Source organism: Ursus americanus, chromosome 35 (genome assembly GCF_024610735.1).
Source record: "Ursus americanus isolate L20-20 chromosome 35, mUrsAme1.1.p, whole genome shotgun sequence".
NCBI classification, from domain to species: domain Eukaryota; kingdom Metazoa; phylum Chordata; class Mammalia; order Carnivora; family Ursidae; genus Ursus; species Ursus americanus.
In genome coordinates, this window is record NC_142161.1 from 2836537 (window position 1) to 2856076 (window position 19540).

Below are 19540 nucleotides of genomic sequence, written 5' to 3' on the forward strand. Positions count from 1 at the left end.
CTAAATTATGTTGTTTCAAAGTAACTAAAATTAAAGTCCAAAATCCAGTTACTTTTGAATTATCCATTTATTTTATACTGGTGTCAGGCAGCTCCATAGTTGCTAATTTAACCAGTAAGTCAATTTGCTACTCATTAACTGAGAAACTATATTCTGAGAACTCTGTCAGGAACTAGGGAGCTTAAAAATATGTAAAATTAGGGCCTTTGCCCTCTGTAGAATTCATAGTCTACTATGCATGTTTTTCCTTAATGATATCTTTGATTTGGCTCTTTTCCATCAAAAGAATCATATTTACTTTACGGGATCATAGGTGTATTTGACATTACATGATGGATAAATGACAAGTTGTCTATAAAGGAAATTTTATGCCTTTTCACAATAAAGAATGTATTTACATTATAACTTTATAGTGATTCTCAAAAGAAAACTTTTTTTGTTTTTTTGCAATCAGAAATCATTTTAATTTGTCAAATGTATAATTCGTCCATATATATTTTGTTTTAATTTAAAAAAATGTTTGGATACATGAAAAAAAAAACCAACCCAAACCACACCCGTTAACACTCCAACTCCTCTACTCAGGTGCAGGTAAGCCTCCAGTGCCCTAGATGTCGCTCTGGCTCCACGATGGGGGTGGGTATGAGACTCTGTGGTTACAAAGTTGGGGGCGGAGAAGCCGAGAGTGGCTGGGAAATGATGGCTGATGAAGACGAGGAAGTCAAGCAGGTCTTGCAGAAATTGCAGGTGGGACCATAGATTAAAATCTATATGTGCCTTTGTTACTCGGGAAGAAGCGGGGAACCCAGTTTATGTAGTACCAGCGAATTCTCTGGCGCGTGCAGTCCGCTGCATGTGTCAGTGAGGTTACTATAACAACTCCCGAGGGTGCAGCCGCCGTCGGGGAGGGGAGCCTCCCCAGCCGGGGGAGGAGCGCAGCCGTGTGTTGGGACCTCCTGCTGCTGCCCTGACTACACTCCGTTTCAGTCCTGTGCGGAAGAGGATTTGTTGCTCCTAACTTTATTCTTGCACATTCTTAAGGGTTCCCCCCCAGTCACCCATCACAGGTAGTACACACATGTATATAGTGGATCTGCAGGAGCTATTATCATGTGTTGTTTTGATTCCCGTAAAGGCCATTTCTTCGCTACTTACCTGCTTTGATATTGGCAACAAGCAGAGTAATAGCTTGCGCCCCTTGTATCCTGGTCACTCCCCTCAGGACTCCACAGTTTTGATTCTTTTGCACACTTGCAATCCGACTTTGGGGTCTGATGCGTAAGGGTCCATACTCCACCCAGTTCATAGTTGACTGCAGTTGTGACTAGGACTAGTCTTTTCTACTTGGTAGGTATGCACTAACTAGTTGTTTGCTCTTTACCTTCTTTCAGTGACCCAAGGTTTTCCTTAAACCTCAGAAACTTAGTTCTTTGTGTTCTAAAACAGCCTAGAGTTTTTTTATTTTTATTTTTTTAAGTTTTATTTATTTAAGTAATCTCCATACGTAACGTGGGGCTCAGATTCACCACCCCGAGATCAAGAGTCGCATGGACTTTCGACTGAGCCAGCCAGGTGCCCCCAGTTTGAGTAATAGACCTGTGACAGGCTAATAACCCGCTCAAAGGTTTGTAATGCGAAAGTTTGAACATTGGTGAGATTTGTTTCTTGAGTGGATTAAAATAATAACACTTTTTAGAGTGTGAGCTTTATTTCACTTCCAGTTGATTTAGATTAATTTAATTTCATTCCCTAGTGTGACTAGCTGAAATCAGAGATTCTCAATCCTGGTTCCATGTTGGAAACATCGTGTATATGTATTACTATATGTATATTAAACAGCCACGATCCCTGAGGTTGGGGTGATTATGAGGAATTTTTTATTTTGTATTTTTTACGAAAAATACAAATTTTGTATTTTTGTATTTTTTATTTATTTGTTTAATTAATTTTTTAAAAAAGATTTTTTATTTATTCATTTCAGAGAGAGAGCATGAGCAGGGGGCAGGTCAGAGGGAGAGGGAGAAGCAGACTCCCTGAAGAGCAGGGAGCCGGATGTGGGGTCTGATCCCAGGACCCCAGGATCATTACCTGAGCTGAAGGCAGACGCCCAACTGACTGAGCCACCCAGACACCCCTACATATACTTATTTAAATTTTAGTAACTTACGTATATTTTTTCCATGAGAAATTTAAGAAATTATTAAAAATGTTCACTCCAGCAAAATAAAACAACAAAGCCAAATACTTCCTTGCATATTTGCTTTCAGGACTAGAAACAGACAACGGGACCCTCTCTAAAATTCCTAATTTGCAGCCATGCTGATTGCAGGGCGAAAGGAATTGTGTACTAAGTTTTGCTACGAACTGTCTTTTCCTGGACTCATTTGTGGTATATGAACTAAGAACGTATGCTTGTGGTATCTTGGGGTGGGTGGACAGGAATGGAGTGGGGGAAGGGAGTAGAGGACAGGAAGAGAATAGTGACGTTCTTGCTATCCATGGGAATGGTGGTACATTTTGATATCATTGTCATTTTACGGCAGAAGTAATGTCGTAAAAGGGTATTTCTCAAAGTGTGCTTTACAGCCAATTTTCATTACAGTCATCTGGGGTGCTTGTTAAAAGGTGTTTGAGTTCTGGGGCGCCTGGGTGGCACAGCGGTTAAGCGTCTGCCTTCGGCTCAGGGTGTGATCCCAGCGATCTGGGATCGAGCCCCACATCCGGCTCCTCCGCTATGAGCCTGCTTCTTCCTCTCCCACTCCCCCTGCTTGTGTTCCCTCTCTCGCTGGCTGTCTCTATCTCTGTCGAATAAATAAATAAAATCTTAAAAAAAAAAAAGGTGTTTGAGTTCTGCTAAAACTTCTATAATCAGGCTTTTGCAGGCTGAGTCCTGAATACACACAATAAAATTTGAAAAACATTCCATTCTTTGCTCTGGGTAAAAGTTAAGTATAGCACGTAAGTGTTTGTTACAGACAGGGTTGATTCATTAAGCCATTCTGTAAGCATTTTTAATGAGAGCCTATCGTGTCCCAAGCCCTGCTGTCGTGCTCAGGTATTGCTTTGAACACAGGAGGCGGGAGATTAGGACCCTCCCATCATGGGGCTTGCATTTTAGGGGTGGAGACAGAAACAGACAGTTAATGTGTAGGCCACGTAATTTCAACTGGTAGGGACTATGAAGAAAAATAAGTATGATTAACAGTGGGCAGAAGGGGAAGTGGGTACTTTAGTTTGGGTAGTCAGGGAAAGCCTCTCTGAGAAGTTGATAGTGAGCTGAGATCTAAATGATAATGAGGAATGAGGCATGCAAAGATCTGGGGGGGGGGTGTCTGGGCAGAGGGAACAGCATGTGTAAACCTCTACGGGGGGATGGAGCTTGCTGGATCTGAGGAACTCCGTGAAAGCCAGTGTGGCTTGAGTATTGTGGAACGCAGCGTGTGTGAGAGCCAAGGGAGAGGAAGTTTGTGTCAGGGTGAGTAGTAGGGTGAGGTCAGATCCTACAGTCTTCTATGCTGTGGCTAAGAGTTAGATTTTATTCTGTCTCCAGTGGAAAACTGAGAGTTTGTGATGTGATGTACATTTTTGTAAGGTTGTTCCAACTACAGTGAGGAGACTGGGAGAGAGTAGAACCAAGATGACCAGGTAAGAAGCTGTTGCAACAGTCTGGGCAAGTCATGGTTCTGATTTAGTCCAGGATAGTCCTAGTGGGAGGGAGTCCTAGTGGGTGATGGATTTAGGATGTGCTGTGGAGGTAGTTAAGATGTGACAGAATTGGGTATATTTTTGCTGCTGGTCAGTTTCAGGAAAGAATAGATAATGGAAGCGGTGCCTGGGTGGCACAGCGGTTAAGCGTCTGCCTTCGGCTCAGGGCGTGATCCCGGCGTTACGGGATCGAGCCCCACATCGGGCTCCTCCGCTATGAGCCTGCTTCTTCCTCTCCCACTCCCCCTGCTTGTGTTCCCTCTCTCGCTGGCTGTCTCTCTCTGTCAAATAAATAAATAAAATCTTAAAAAAAAAAAAAAGAATAGATAATGGAAAAGCTTTGGTGTTACAGGAAGACTCAGAGACAGAGGTATTTAAAATTGGAAAGGGAACATTTACTTGGGATGAACGCAAGAGAGCCAGAAGGTGATTCGACAAAAACAAAACACAACAAAAACCACAAGTATTTAAAGAAACAAAACCCTGGAAAAATACAGAGGTCCTCAAACTTACATTGATCTGTTTGTTGTGGAAAACAGTGGTTCTCCCATGTCATCATCATCACAAAGGTCATAGATTTTCAGACACCAGCACAGGAAAAATCAGGGATACAATTGTTTCTGTTAGGAAGTCCAGTTTTAAGGGTGCATTTCAAAGTTTTGTGCTCTGGGGTACATAGTACCGGTAACATAGGATTACCTCATTAACTTCGTTCTGTGTCACGTTGCAAAGTGTTCCCCTCCTCTTGACTGTGGTAGATGAAGTGCTCAGTCATACTGGAAGCTCTGCGGGGCTGGGGGAGAGAACTGGGTCACGGTGCCGAGACTGGAACGGGACTGCACGAGAGTGGTGCTGGTCTGGCCACTTTTCTTCACGATCTGCGGCGTTTTGGTAGACCTGGCGGCTGGCCTTTTGTCGTTCCTCAGGGAGACTGAGGATCTATATTTCTAGATCAGAGCTGGCATGGCTAGCCGGTCTCAAATTTCCTTGTCTGGCCTTGTCTCCTCTTCATGGTACCATTCTTACGCTTCCTAGGAGCTGGTGGATCAGCTGTATTCGTTTCGAGAGTGCTATTTCGAGACACATGGTATCGAGGATGCTGGGAGGAAGCAGCAGGATGTGCGGGAGGAGATGGAGAAGACCGTGCAGCAGATGGAGGAAGCAGTGGGTATGATGGCGAGGAGCACGCGGCCCCTGCCCTTCCCGGAACTGCCCGAGAGTGCTGCTCTCTCTCCGTGAGCTCTTCGGTGTCCTGTTTGTGCTGCTGCAGGGTACAACAGAGCGTTTCTGCTGAGGGCCCCTGCGTAGGGTGGCTACCTCTTAGTCCTCTAGATATGTTTTCTAAAGTTCGATTATAGCAAATGCCATGAAATAAAAGAACATGCCTGATGAGGTACAGGTGACTATACGTGAGGTTCAGTGGGGTGGGGTCCGGAGCTGACGACCGAGAAAGAATTCTTGAGACGTCTTTGGTGCAGAATGGTGGTTTATTAAAGCACGGGGACAGGACCCGTGGGCAGAAAGAGCTGCTGCCCCGGGTTGTGAGGAATGTCCTATTTTATACCCTCAAGTGGGGAGGGGGTTAGGGATAGCGTAAGTCTCTAAGGAATTTTGGAAGCAAGGTCTCCAGGACCTAGAGGGGGCTAGCTGTTGTTGGGAAAGGGTCATTTATTACCGTCTAATAAAACCTGAGTCATGAGACCCTTCAGATGTATATCGGTGGGCCATATGCTTGGGGATGATTGCCAATACGTATCTTGGGGGGGTTAGAGATAAAGGAAGTTTCCAAAGGAGTTTTTATACATTAAAGTAGACTTACAGGATCTTGGTGGAGGGGAGGGGGTCAGGCTAGGACTGCCTTTTGCCCTTAGCAGAGTACTAACATCGAGGCAGCTGAGTTCCTAGAGGAATGTCACCATGCCTGTTTCAAGGACTTGTCAATGGGCTGTAGGTAGTAAGGACTGTTTCTTTGTCCGTTAGGGCAGCCAGGAGTGCCTGAGGAATGTCACATACATCCCATGGGGGGGGGGTTGCAGAGTGTCAGCTTCTGCTTTGTCCTCAGCTTGCCTTCCGTTCCCTCATCAATACCTATTGCTTAAACTAGGTTTTTTTTTTTGTTTTTGTTTTTTTAAGATTTATTTATTTATTTGAGTGGGGGAGAAAGAGTGTGTGAGCTGGGGGAGGGGCAGAGGGAGAGGAAGATGGGGAGCAGACTCCCTGTTGGCTGAGCGTGGAGCCTCACTCAGGGCTTGATCTCAAGACTCCCAAGATCATGACCTGAGCTGAAACCAAGAGTCGGAGGCTTATCCGACTGAGCCACCCCGGTGCCCCTCCTTTTCACTTTTTAAAGCCCATTCATTGGGTGTACGCCATATACCCCTTTTCATTGTTGTTTTCATTTTCCATGAATATGCTTTGTCCTCTCCACTAGATTGTAAGTCCCTCCAAGGTAGGGATGATGCTTTCTTTGTTACCCCGTTATCTAACATAGTACTCTGCATATGGTGGGCTTTCCGTAAGTGGTTTGCTCATGAAGATTCTCTCCAGCTAGTTCATTCCCAGGGCCGACCTGAGGTTACTTCTTGTGAGAAAGTGCCCTGGTCTTCTCTGTAAGACTGCCTGAGTTTTTCCAGTTTCCTCCATCTTCCCCTCTCTCCTAGGTTCTGTCCAGGGCAAGGCACAGGTTCTGATGCTGACTGGGAAGGCACTGAATGTGACTCCTGACTACAGTCCTAGGGCTGAGGAGCTTCTGTCAAAGGCCGTGAAGCTGGAGCCCAAGCTGGTGGAAGCCTGGAACCAGCTGGGTGAGGTGTACTGGAAGAAAGGGGATATTGCGGCTGCCCACACCTGCTTCTCAGGAGCCCTGACCCATGTGAGCTGCCTCCTATCCCCTCAAAAAACACAGATGGGAAGGCTGAGATTCCTTTGATTCTGTGAATTGCCCTAGGATATGAATACCAGAGTAGAACTGTACCGGAGCTAGGAGAATGGAATCAGAGGGGAGGAAGGGTTGGGGAGCAGACCTGGCTGAGGAAAACATGGATGGGGACTGAGAAAGGAAGAAGAAGATGGGATCAGGTTCAGGGATAGCTGAAAGAAAAATTAACAGCCAAGTTGATCTTGTAGACGGCGGTCTAAGATCCAGGTGGAGGTAAGAATTAAGATGAGAAGTTAGATTTAGAAGATTAAGATAGAAAAGATCTGGAGAGGGGAAATAGAATCAGGAAGGTTGAGTATGTGTCTTCTCCATTTGCAGTGCAAGAACAAAGTCTCCCTTCAGAACCTGTCCATGGTGCTTCGCCAGCTGCGGACTGACACTGGAGATGAACATTCTCGTCATGTAATGGACAGTGTCCGACAGGCTAAGTTGGCCGTGCAGATGGATGTCCACGATGGCCGCTCCTGGTGTGAGTCCTCTCAAAAGATCTCCAGCAAGTTTCTAGAGCAGTGGTTCTCAACATGGCTACACGTGCCAGAATCTTCTGGGGCCCAGCTGTGGGTCTGATTCTAAGTGTCAAGCCTGGGCATCTTTGTTTTGAAGAAGCCTGAAAGGTATATTGATGAACCACTGTTTTAGGAACTCTTGGATCTTTTCATCCAAGAGAGGATGCTTCTGTTTCCTCATGAGCAAGGCAGGACTTTCGTGCAGTCTGATCAAGTTTCTGCTTTGGGTCTGTGTTCGCCTCTTTGTCCCAGTGGAATTTGGAGTATACTAAAGACAGCGTTGCCACTGGGTTTTGTCGGATGTGGGACCTTTCACGTAGACTCTTGAGGGTGACCAAAATGGGTCGTATCTTGAACCTGGGCTCTGGGATGACTCACCACTGTGTTTCTCGGGGTTTTTTCCCTGCTTAGATGGGGCAGGATGGCTAGAGTAGGCTGCAGCTGGTGTCACCCCTCCCTCACGCGGACGGGTACAGCAGGTGGATATTTCCCTTCCTCGGCTTAGGTAGGCTCCGGTTAGCTCGTTTCTCCTGCGGGCAGGCCTTGTGAAGGACAGGGCGCTCTAGCATATTTCAGAACACGTTCTTTTTCCCCTTCCCTCTGCTGGAAGTATGAGGGATTTTCTCTCGGATACTTGCTATGGGAACCTGGTTGAGCTTCTGGAGGTAAATCTCACAGTATTGTGGGGACCTCGGTAAGCCCGGGACCCCTGGAGTTTCTGACTCCCAGACTCGTCCACTTTGAACCCTAAGCTCTTTGTCAGTTACAGCTCGGGTGTCCCCACCCCAGCACTGGTTCCTGCGGCTCGTGAGTTTCTGCGCTGGTGAGCCGTAGTCCCTGTGTTCGCCTGTCTTTCTCCAGTTCTGGGGGCAGTAGTTTGCCCTGTGTTGTTCCCTGTCTAATGGATCCAAGAAGAGTTGTAGATTTTTGAGTCCGTCAGGATGGAGTGGTGACTTCAAGCCCCTTACACGAGGAACTGGAAACCCTTTGTTTCTCTTTCAGATATTCTGGGGAATGCATATCTTTCTCTTTACTTCAACACCGGCCAGAACCCTAAGATCTCCCAGCAAGCCCTCAGTGCCTATGCCCAAGCAGTAAGTATTTATGGTCACAACAGAAGCAAGAGTGTCATTCAGTTGTCTGCGTGGCTCTTGCGCAAGCAGCATGGGCAGTAATTAGCGGCATCCGGTGTGTGTGGCTTCGCAAAGCTGTGTCTGCAGAGGTGACTTACTCCTTCTCATCACTGGAGTGTTAGCAACCACTTGTAAGGGTGCCGAGTACTCGGTAGGTCTCGGCCTTTCTCGATGTCCTGTGGGCACTTATAACCAAATCACGGAGCCCATCCCAACGTGTTCATCTTTTGTGGTGGGGAAAAGTCTGTGTTAAAATAATGTCCATTCACATTAGTGTACATGTTTAAAGAAAAACGAAAGCTCTAATGCTTAAGTATAAATTAAGTGCTGTCCCACGATTAACCATGAGATACTGTGGCTCTGGGTTTCCCGCAGGCTAAAATCAAAAACAGTAGGGACACCTGGCTGGCTCAGTCAGGGGAGCGTGCGACTCTTGATCTCGGGATTGTGAGTTTGAGCCCCATGTTGGGTATAGAGATTACTTACAAATAAAAGCTTTATGATAGAAAACAGCACATAACCCATTCTGCATCATTTCCTCCGGATTAATCCGCTGGAGCTCATGCGGTGCTTACGCCTTTCAGGCCATTTTTCTGTCCATAGCCGCTTACATGGGGGTTTCCTTCAGGCTTGAGCTCGTGATTACTCATTACAAGAAGGTTCACCTTGGCCTTCTGAGCAGTTTCTATTTGGGCCTCATATTCACCTTCCTTTTTTGCTTTCTTGCTTCTCTTGCCATGGAGAATTGCTTTCTAACTTACCATTCTTTATTTCGTTCTGTGTGGCAGAATAGAGACTACAGCTACCTTCTTTCCGTGTTTGTAGTTTGTAGGGACTGACCTTTTTTCCATCACGGAACTTGAAGACAGAGGAGTTCTATTTTAGTCTAATTTCTTACTTTGGTGGATGTTTACATTTAAAAAATAGTAACAGTGTACTCTTTAAAAATTTTATGTTTGGTGTCTGCTAAATTGTTGCTTTTAACTTAATTTCTTCACCCAAACCTGCATTTTTAAACCTATTTGAACCAACCATTTAAACAATTTTAATCCATGTTGATTGTACTTTTGTAATGTGCTGGGCAATGAACATAATCAGAAAAATAAGCTGAACACAGCCGTGAACGTAGCAGTTTCTTCACAGCACATCTGTCCGCGCTTTGATATGGTTTCTGGCCATCTGTTTAAATTAGAGAATCTGGCTTTCAGTGGGTGATTGAAGCGGGCTCGAATGTAGGAACATGCTTCTGCCTGTATCTGGAGCTGGGCTCACGGGCAAAGGAAATGCATTAAATCAATGACTTTTCTTTTTTAGGCTTTCCTCATTTATACCATTATCTCACCATTAAATTTTTTTTATCAGAATTTTTTTTTAAGATTTTATTTATTTATTTGACAGAGACAGCGAGAGAGGGAACATAAGCAAGGGGAGTGGGAGAGGGAGAAGCAGGCTTCCCGCCAAGCAGGGAGCCCGATGCGGGGCTCGATCCCAGGACCCTGGGATCATGACCTGAGCGGAAAGCAGACACTTTACGGCTGAGCCACCTAGGCGCCCCCTATCAGAATGTTTTTATATAGTTTCTTTTATCTTTGCACTATTGCATGGATAAATTATAATCATACTTCAAAGTTTCATGTACACATCAAAACCCTTACCTCCTCAAGGTGTCAGGGATTGAGTAATATATCACTCAAGCAGTTACTGCATAACAGTGTGAGTAAAGGTACATTTTGATGGGAGAAATTGGCATTTTTCCAGGGGCAAAGGTCTAGGGCATGTTGGGCATGGCCATCCGTAAGAGTGAAACAGGACCCGCTGACCGTCTTTTCCTCCCACTACAGGAGAAGGTTGACAGGACAGCTTGCAGCAACCCCGATCTTCATCTGAACAGGGCAACGGTAGGACCTGCGGGGCGCTGGTCATCTGCAAGTAACCCAAGTGACATCTGACTCTTAGCCTGGGAGGAGAACTGGGTATTCACAGGGACAAGGTTGAGTACATACTGTGAGAGGAAAGCCAGATTATTTCAAGGAAGAACTGGCTTAGTTTGACTTTAGGATCTGACGGAGTGTCTCGCAGGAAAGGGGAAGGGGCCGAGGAGGCAGGAGGATACACAGGGGATGGAGGGAGAGTTTAGAAGACTTTCCTTTTTTTTTTTTTTTTAAAGATTTTTATTTATTTATTTGACAGAGATAGAGACAGCCAGCGAGAGAGAGAACACAAGCAGGGGGAGTGGGAGAGGAAGAAGCAGGCTCATAGCGAAAGAGCCACAACGCCGGGATCACGCCTGAGCCGAAGGCAGGCGCTTAACCGCTGTGCCACCCAGGTGCCCCTAGAAGACTTTCCTGAAAAGTTCATAGTAAATATAAAAATGGAATGACCCACTGTATACAGTGGAACTATTTTCGAATTTGGAAGTTAGCTGCTTTGAGACGATTCCATCTTCGGGCTTGTGATGCCCTTAGCCAGGATGAAGGCTGTGAAGCATTACTGTTTCTTCAGGCCGCTCATCGCAGAGCAGGAAAACCACTGGGAAGAAAACTCTTTCTGTAACTTCCTAGCACGTGGTGCCGTTACTCCCCCTGGCGTAGTCTGTGTAAGATACACGTGTAACTGGGAGGTTTTCGTTTGCTTCTTGTGCAGTTACATAAATATGAAGAGAATTATGGGGAGGCCCTGGAGGGCTTCTCTCGGGCTGCAGCGCTGGACCCTGCCTGGCCCGAGCCCCAGCAGCGAGAGCAGCAACTTCTGGAATTCCTGAACAGATTAACCAGCCTCCTTGAGAGCAAGGTAAAGGTGTCAAAAGGCTGAATCCCATTTTATTCTCCTGTGGGTCAATAAAATAAGAATAAAATTGTAGTGACCAGATCTACAGAAGTGGGAAGGTGGGAGTAGTAGACTCAGAGAGAGCAGCTAGTTTACAACTTCTTTTTTTTTTTTACTTTTTTTTTTTTTTTGCAGGGGAAGGTGAAGACCAAAAAGTTGCAGAGCATGCTGGGAAGCTTGCGCCCAGCCCATCTGGGCCCTTGTGGTGACGGGCGCTACCAGTCGGCCTCTGGGCAGAAGTTGACCCTGGAGCTCAGGCCACTGAGTGCCCTACAGCCTGGCGTGAACAGTGGTGCCGTGGTCCTAGGAAAGGTGGTGTTCAGCCTCACCACAGAGGAGAAAGTCCCCTTGTGAGTTTCTGTTGCCTTTCCTCTTTTTCATTCTTTTGAACTAATGGGTCTTACTTCCTGGCTCTTCTCTGACAGTTGAGGACACTGTTAGTGGTCACAGATTAGTGCGTTCTGCTTCCTTCTGGGACTGGCCTGTGAGCAGGTATTGTCTAAGTGAGGTCTCACAATCTCTCCCTAGGTTTTGTCATCACCTATTTTTTTTTCCCCCAGAGCTTGGTGCTCTGTGGATTCCTACATCCATAGCTGGAGTTCGAATGCTGTTTTTTTATAAGGCAGATGGAAACCTTGGCATTCTCCTGCCCCTTTGTGGTTTCACGATCACAGAAGTTGGAGGAGGGAGAGTTTTCAGTCCTGTTTGGACTTAGGTGTGCCTAGGCAGTTCTGGAAGGTGAGCTTTGAATTAGAATTTAAGGCCTGATGGGAAGATTGTCTTGGATGTTGTTCAACAAAGATTTATTGAGCATCTGGTGTGTGTGGGGGAGGGAAATGGACGATCCAGGTGAAGATGCTTACAGTCTAGCAGAGGAAATGAGTTAAGAACGTTGACTTAGAAAAAAAAATTTTTTTAAGATTTTATTTTTTTAAGTAACCTGTACACTTTAGTGCAGGGCTTGAACCCACAACCCCGAGATCATGAGTTGCACACTGTAGCGACCCAGCCAGTCCAGCACCCCTCACTTAGAAAATGTTTTACTCTTGAAAAATTACGGTTTAGTTCATGTCATCACTCCTTGGTCCGTCACTCACTTCCTAATCCCTCATTGACTGGTTTCCTTTTTCCGTTTTCTACTGAATTCGTTTTGTCTGGCCTCACCAGTGTTGGGTCCCGGGGCTTCCACTACATGGCGCTGCACATTCTTGCTTCTTTCTCACTGCTCCCTTTCACATCCCTTCTGCTTCACCCAGACCGAAACACTTCCCTTTATGTGCCCGAGCTTTCTCCATGGCAGTCTCTAGAGACACACGAGTTGAAACGCAAGAAGTTAGTTGAGAAAGGTTTAGTTAACTAGAGCGGACTGTAGAACTAAGAGGAATGAGAAGGAGAGACAGACAAAGGTGGAATTTGGGGGGCCTCGAAGACAAATACTTTGTCACTCCTTGGTTTTTCTTTTTCTTAACTTCTAAATGTTAAGTTCCAGGAGGACTCTGTGTTTGTTCCTTTCCTCTTTTCTACCTTTACCAGGATGGCAAATAGGTGCCAACTTCTGTCACTTGGCAGTGGCTGTCCAGTGTCCTGTGTGAAGGGCTCTGAGGCTTTGACTGGATTCACCAGGAGAGTGCTGGGCTTGATCGCAGTGTTGGTTGTGAATTCAGTGTTCCAAGTGATGGTGTGAGCCCCAGTTCTTCACCGTCTCGTTGATAGGTCATCTCTTTTGGTGATGCCACACAAACCCAAGGCTGTGGCTGCCTCCGCCATGCCCACGGTGTATCTCCAGTCCAGGCCTCATTTCTGAGTTTTGGATTACTATATCCAGCTGCCTCTGGGCTCCCATCGGAAATCTGTAACTCAGTGTGTCCAAAATTACTCGTTTCCTCTTTCTCTCTAAACTGTTTCTCCTCCCTGACTTCCTTGTTAATCAATGGTACTGCTTCTGCTCAGTCACTTAATTGAGACTTCTGGAAGTTGTTCTAGAATTCTCCATTCTTCTGCATGATGGCACTCACCAAGTCCTATATATATGTGTGTGTGTGTGTGTGTGATATACATAGATCTATATTTTATTTTTTGTCCCTACTTTTCTGTCTCTACAGACTCAGTTTAGCCCCTTACTGCTTCTCCAGACACATCTTCCGACTCCTTGTTTTTTGTGCAGTGTCCCACAGTACAAAGAAATATTTTCCAGATACAGAACTGGCCCTTGCTATTTCTTGTATAAAATCCCTTCCTACTACTGTGCTCACTTTCAGGGTAAAGTATGAACACTTCGGTTAGCTTAGCATGCAGAGTCCTTCATAATTTGCTCCCTGCCTGCCTCTTTCCATTCTCTTCTTTCACTTTCCCACTTGTGCCTCTTGTTCCTGTCCTGGCGTTATTTTGTAGGTTCCAGAATAGCTGTTTTCATGCCTGCGCGCCTTTACACACAGTTCGTGTGTGTCTGGGTAATCCTTTGGCTGCTTCTTGATACAGCTCACATTTTTCCCCTGAACATTTTATTTTAAAATGTTCAAACGTGGCAGAATTGAAAGAGTTTTGCAGTGAACATCTGCGGATCCCACCACCTGCGTTTTACCACTGGTATTTTACTTGGTTGCTCACATATCTGTGTGTGCCATTACCCTTCCATGATCCGTCTTAGTTTTGGTACATTGCAGAGTAAATTGCAGAGATCAGTATACTTTCCTCTAAATAATTCAGCATGTAGTCATTAACTAGAGTGTAGTATTTGTTTACAGTTTTCTTCTTTTTATGCAGAAATATACATGGGGTGCCTGGGTGGCTCAGTCATTAAGCATCTGCCTTTGGCTCAGGTCATGATCCCAGGGTCCTGGGATCGAGCCCTGCGTCAGGCTCCCTACTCAGCGGGGAGCCTGCTTGTCCCTCTCCCTCTGTCGCTCCCCCTGCTTGTGTTCCCTCTCTCGCTGTCTCTCTCTCTCTGTCAAATAAATAAATAAAACCTTTAAAAAAAATGAAATATACAAATCTTCGTGTACATTTGCTAAGTTTAGAGTAACATACATCTATGTAACCCAAACATCTGTCAAGATAAAGAACATTACATACCAGTACCTAGATAATTCTCTTGTGGTCCCTCCCAGTTAATCCCTGTTCCCATTCCCCCAGAGGTTTTCTGTTCCTACCGAGCATTAGTTTTCCTTTTGTAACCCAGATAATTTTTTATCCTTTACCATTCCGTTTGAGGGACTCTTCCTCAAGGAAGCCTTCCCTGCTTTCTAGTTTTGAACATTTCTCCTCTGCGTTCCCATGGCCCCACCTTTCGCCTTGCTGAGCTTAGCACGAGGTAACAGCTGTTCTGGCACCTCTCACACTTGTCCTGTAATTGACGGGTGAAGTGTCGGACTCCTGCTGGACTGTAAGCTCGCTCATAGCTGGATCCGTGTCTTCTTGCTTAGCACAAAGCTTGACACATGATGGGTATTCAGTGAAAGTTTGTGGGATGCAGTGAAATTGCCAGTGATGGTTAGAGAGGGGAGGTCGCGGTGGTAAAATTGACAGGCCAGGAGTAGTGTCGCACCTGCACCGTTTTGATCCGGCTCAGTATTCGCATTTGTTGAATGGTGCCGGCGGGCATATATCTCGAGTGTGGCAGGTGACTGATGCGTCTTGTGCGTATCCTTGATCAAAGATGCTGTATGTGTAAGACAAGTGAGGACTCAGACATGCATAGTGGGTGATGGGACCTGTCGTAAGTTTTCTAAATAAGTAACTGAGAAAGCATTTGTTTATTTTGTTGGTATTTTAAAACCACTGTTTTTGCTCTTCTTTCCTGCCCACTTTCCTCCCCACCCCTCCCTCAACCCATCTTAACCTGGCAGTACATTTGGCCTGGTAGATTCAGACGGACCTTGCTATGCAGTGATGGTGTATAATATGGTACAGAGCTGGGGCGTGCTCATTGGGGACTCTGTAGCCATTCCTGAGCCCAACCTTCGGCTTCACCGAATTCAGCACAAAGGAAAAGTGAGTGATGGCCAGGATTTTTTCCCAGTTCATAGGCTCTGAAAGTGGGGCCAAGTTTATCTCTTTTAACGATACGTAAAGTAATGCATATATACATATGTGTGTATATATATATGATATACAAATGTATGATATATATATAAATACACATAACTTTTTTTTTTACACTAAAAAGGGAAACTACTGGTAAAAAGAATTTTAAAAATGGACTGGACAGAAAAAGACAAATTCTGTATGATATCACTTTTATATGGAATCTAATAAAGCTGAACTCATGTGAACAGGGAATAGAATAGTGGTTGCTGGGGGCTGTGGGGGTGGGCAAATCGGGGAGATGTTGTTTAAGGGTGCAGACTCGCAGCTGGTGGATGAATACGTCCTGGAGAGCTTAGGTGTAGTCCGGTGATTACAGACAACAGTATGGTATTATATACTTCAGAGTTGCCAAGAGACAGATGGTTCCCATGACAAAAAAGCAATGACAGGTACGTGACATGATAGAGGTGTTACCTAACACCACGGTGGTCATCACATTCCAGTGTATAAATATATTAAATAAACATGTTGCACCCCTTAAGCTTACACAGTGTTAGATGCCAGTTATCTCAATACATATTTTTTTTTAAAGATTTTATTTATTTATTCGACAGAGATAGAGATAGCCAGCGAGAGAGGGAACACAAGCAGGGGGAGTGGGAGAGGAAGAAGCAGGCTCCTAGCGGAGGAGCCTGATGTGGGGCTCGATCCCACAACGCCGGGATCACGCCCTGAGCCGAAGGCAGACGCTTAACCGCTGTGCCACCCAGGCGCCCCTCAATAAATATTTTTTAAAAAAATGGACCAAAATATTATCCCTTAGATGTTATTACTGTTAGCAGTTTCGTTATGTACACCCCCAGTCTTTTTTTCATAAATCTGTACACACACATTCATATGTATATTATTAAAAGGAGTAGAATATTATATGTAATGTTTGTGGACATTTCCTGTGTTTTTACCTATGCCCCATCATTGTTTTAAATTGACCCACGCAGGCGGCGATGAAGATGACGGTGATTGCCAGCATTTACTGAACACTTAACTGGCTGCTAGATTTTGACTGTACTGGCTCATTTCATAAGCACAGGAGTCTGACATGAGTCACTATTTAACCACTTGTTCACCATTTAGATTAGGGTTCGGCAAACGGTGGCCGATTGACCAAATCTGGCTCCCTACCTATTTCGTATGGCCTGTGAGACAAGAATAGTGTCTGTATTTTTAAATGAAAACAATTGGAAGAAAAATAGTAATTGGTGACACTTGAGAATCCCAGGAAATTCAGATTTCACTGTCCGCAAGTTCACTTTTTTGGAACCCAGCCACGCTCATTTGTTCATGATTGTCTGTGGCTGCTTTTTGCGGTGTCAGAGTTGGACAGTTCTGGGACAGAGACCATAAGACCCGCAAAGCCTAAACTGTTACTTGGCCCTTTACAGAAAAAATGTGCTGCCCCCAGATCTAGATTATTTTTCATTTTTCCCTGTCATAGACGCACTGTAGTGAAAAAATTATATCTGTCCATTTCCAGGATTATTTACTTAAGTGAATTTCTAAGGTAGAATTCTGGCTCTGAAGGGTATGCAGAATTCTGAGACTTTCAATACATATTATTTTTGGAATAGTTAATTTTTGGAATGTTGTACCACTTAGTACCAACAGTAGATGTGAGCGATTCTTTTTCTCTAGTTTTCTCAGCTCAGAGGAGAAACCTTTGAAACATTATATGCTGCTTTTACGTGAAAAATATAGCATCTGTATTGTTTTACTTTGGTTTCTTAATTATTGATGAGGTTGAACATTTTATCGTATGTTTATTGCCTATTTATATTGATTTTACGAATAGGCTTTTTTTTTTTTTTGTCATTGCCCATATTCCTGTTAAGATGTTAAAAAAAAATTGATTTAACTCACATCTTTACTTTGACTTAAAAGGGCCGCCTCACACTCCTAGTGGGACAATATTTTTTGGATAAAGATCTTTTAACATGTTTTATAACTTAAAGTACATTTGAACTGATAAAGGGAACTGTCTTTTCTGTTATTAGAAGAATGTATAAACTGCACATTCTATTTCTTCCTGCTGATACAAAAGGAGAAGTAACTTGAATTTATATTTGGCAGATTAATTTTGGGCCTTACAAACGCCTGAACGAAGAGTTTCTCAGAATTTTCACTGGTGTCTGTGTGTATCTGGGTTTTTGTTTTTGTTTGTAAGATTTTATTTTTAAGTAAGCTCTACACCCAGCATGGAGCTCAGACTCACAGCCCTGAGATCAAGAGTCACACGCTCTACCAACCAAGCCAGCAACCCTCATCTGTGTGTGTCTGGTTTTAATTGTCAAGAAACACTGGGAAGGGCAGATTCTGTAAAAGCCGGTGGCGCCCTTTTGCTAGTCTCTGCTGGAACCTGTCTTTTTTCAGAGAATTGTCCCATTCTTGTAGTGATATTACTGGCACCCCACCTGCCCCAGATTTTCCTTCTGAAGATTGAAAACTTAGGGCAGATATATCCCTCGGCTTTGTTTCTTTAATGTGAGATGGAGGTAAGGGGTGTATATCCTGGGGGGGGGGACGTCCCAGGTGGTGCTTCCCTGTGCTGGAGTTGCTTCTGTCTTAGCATCTATAACGAACCTCCGTATGTTTGTCTTTTCTAGGACTATTGCTTTTCCAGTGTTCGTGTGGAAACACCCCTCCTGCTGGTGGTGAATGGGAAGCCTCAGGGCTCCAGCAGTCAGGCTGCTGCCACAGTGGCCTCGCGGCCCCAGTGCGAATGACCTTACCTGACTTGCATGCTGAAGGAGTCGGGGCGAGAGGAGAGGCTCGCGGGCACCCAGCAGCCGGACCAGCTGTATCCCGTGACCCAGCCGCGCCGGGGGTGGGGATGCTGGAGACGATGACTTGCCTTTCCTCTGCCCTGTGAGGCACTCTGTGTCTCTTTCTTCCTCCTTTGATCCTGCTCCAGCTCCCTCTGAGGCCACACCCCCCTGCTATGATCTCTGCTGCCTCTTTCATTGCTCTTCTGTGTTTTAGGCAAAGAGCAAGGAATTGGTAGCAGTGTTGGGATCTTGCCATGGGACAGAGTTCCCAAGGTTCTTGTTCTTGCCTCCTTCCTGAGCCTCAAGTGTATATATCATTTCAGTATTTATTGCTAAGGGAGGGGGCTTAATTTTTTAATGGCTTGGGGTTTTTTTGCAATTTTTATTTTATTCTTATTTTTAAACTTTAGGTCCTTCCCCTTCTTTGGGGTTGGAACAGAATTAAATTTGTTTGGAGAAAAAAATACCATGTAGTTTGGCTTCATTCTCTCCAAGCTTGGATTTTGGTTTTAGGATCACTTCAATCCATTGGATCCATTGGAGTAACCCCTCCCCCCACTTTTTTTTCTTTACATAAGATAGTTCATTTCTCTCCCAGTTAAATGAATTCTGGCAACAGGTAGCCCAGGGCAGGAATGGCAACCCCACAAAGTCGCTGGGAATTTGTTTCCCACCAGTTCCCCATTCTGTCATCCGTAGGGGTAGCCCTCATGGTACAAGGTGACAGCAGTATTATTCTACTAGTGTTACTAGGCGGTAAGACCAGAGGGAGGCAGATAATCAGTTCCTTTAGATTATAGTGATGCATTTTGTCATAGTTTCTCTCTCTTTTTTTCCTAAGATTGATTTATTTGAGAGGGAGAGAATGCACACACGTGAGTGGGGGGAGGGTTGAGGGAGAGAATCTTTTTTTTTTTTTAGATTTTACTTACTTATTAGAGAGAAAGTGAACTCATTCTATGAGGCCAATATTACCTTGATCCCCAAACCAGGGAAAGACCCCCTCAAAAAGGAGAATTACAGACTGGTTTCCCTAATGAATATGGACGCCAAAATCCTCAACAAGATACTTGCTAGTAGAATCCAACAGTACATTAAAAGGATTATCCATCATGATAAGTGGGACTCATACCTGGGATGCAAGTGTGGTTCAATATTCGCAAATCAATCAGCGTGATACATCATATCAACAAGAAAAGACTCAGGAACCATATGATCCTCTCAATCGATGCCGAAAAAGCATTTGACAAAATACAGCGTCCTTTCCTGATTAAAACCCTTCAGAGTGTAGGAATAGAAGGTACATTTCTCAATCTCATAAAAGCCATCTATGAAAAGCCTACTGCAAATATTATTCTCAATGGGGAAAAGCTGGAAGCCTTTCCCTTAAGATCAGGAGCACGACAAGGATGCCCACTCTTGCCACTATTATTCAACAGTACTAGAAGTCCTTGCAACAGCAATCAGACGACAAAAAGGGATCAAAGGTATCCAAATCGGCAAAGAAGAAGTCAAAATGTCTCTCTTCGCAGATGACATGATACTCTATATGGAAAACCCAAAAGAAGCCACTCCCGAACTATT

General features: G+C 44.7%; 1 protein-coding gene across 2 annotated transcripts; it reads left to right on the plus strand.

Moving 5' to 3' along the window:
* The first annotated feature begins 676 nt into the window (after positions 1-676).
* On the plus strand, positions 677-18420 carry TTC5 (tetratricopeptide repeat domain 5). Of its 2 annotated transcripts, XM_045784892.2 has the most exons (10): positions 677-747; positions 4741-4873; positions 6366-6577; positions 6962-7112; positions 8152-8243; positions 10124-10180; positions 10926-11072; positions 11244-11458; positions 14954-15098; positions 17795-18420. In XM_045784892.2, exons 1-10 carry the CDS (start codon positions 697-699, stop codon positions 17912-17914), a joined length of 1323 nt encoding a protein of 440 aa, XP_045640848.1. In that variant the 5' UTR covers positions 677-696; the 3' UTR covers positions 17915-18420. The 2 variants fall into 2 exon arrangements, with proteins under 2 accessions (XP_045640848.1, XP_045640849.1); XM_045784893.2 differs by lacking the exon at positions 14954-15098.
* The last annotated feature ends 1120 nt before the right edge of the window (positions 18421-19540 follow it).

Bases quoted from the DNA above. Each gene is read 5' to 3' on its own strand.
- TTC5 (XM_045784892.2), top strand. From the start codon at position 697: ATGATGGCTGATGAAGACGAGGAAGTCAAGCAGGTCTTGCAGAAATTG. The intron at 10,181-10,925 runs GTAGGACCTGCG...CTTCTTGTGCAG, and splicing joins TTCATCTGAACAGGGCAACG to TTACATAAATATGAAGAGAA. The intron at 15,099-17,794 runs GTGAGTGATGGC...TGTCTTTTCTAG, and splicing joins GAATTCAGCACAAAGGAAAA to GACTATTGCTTTTCCAGTGT.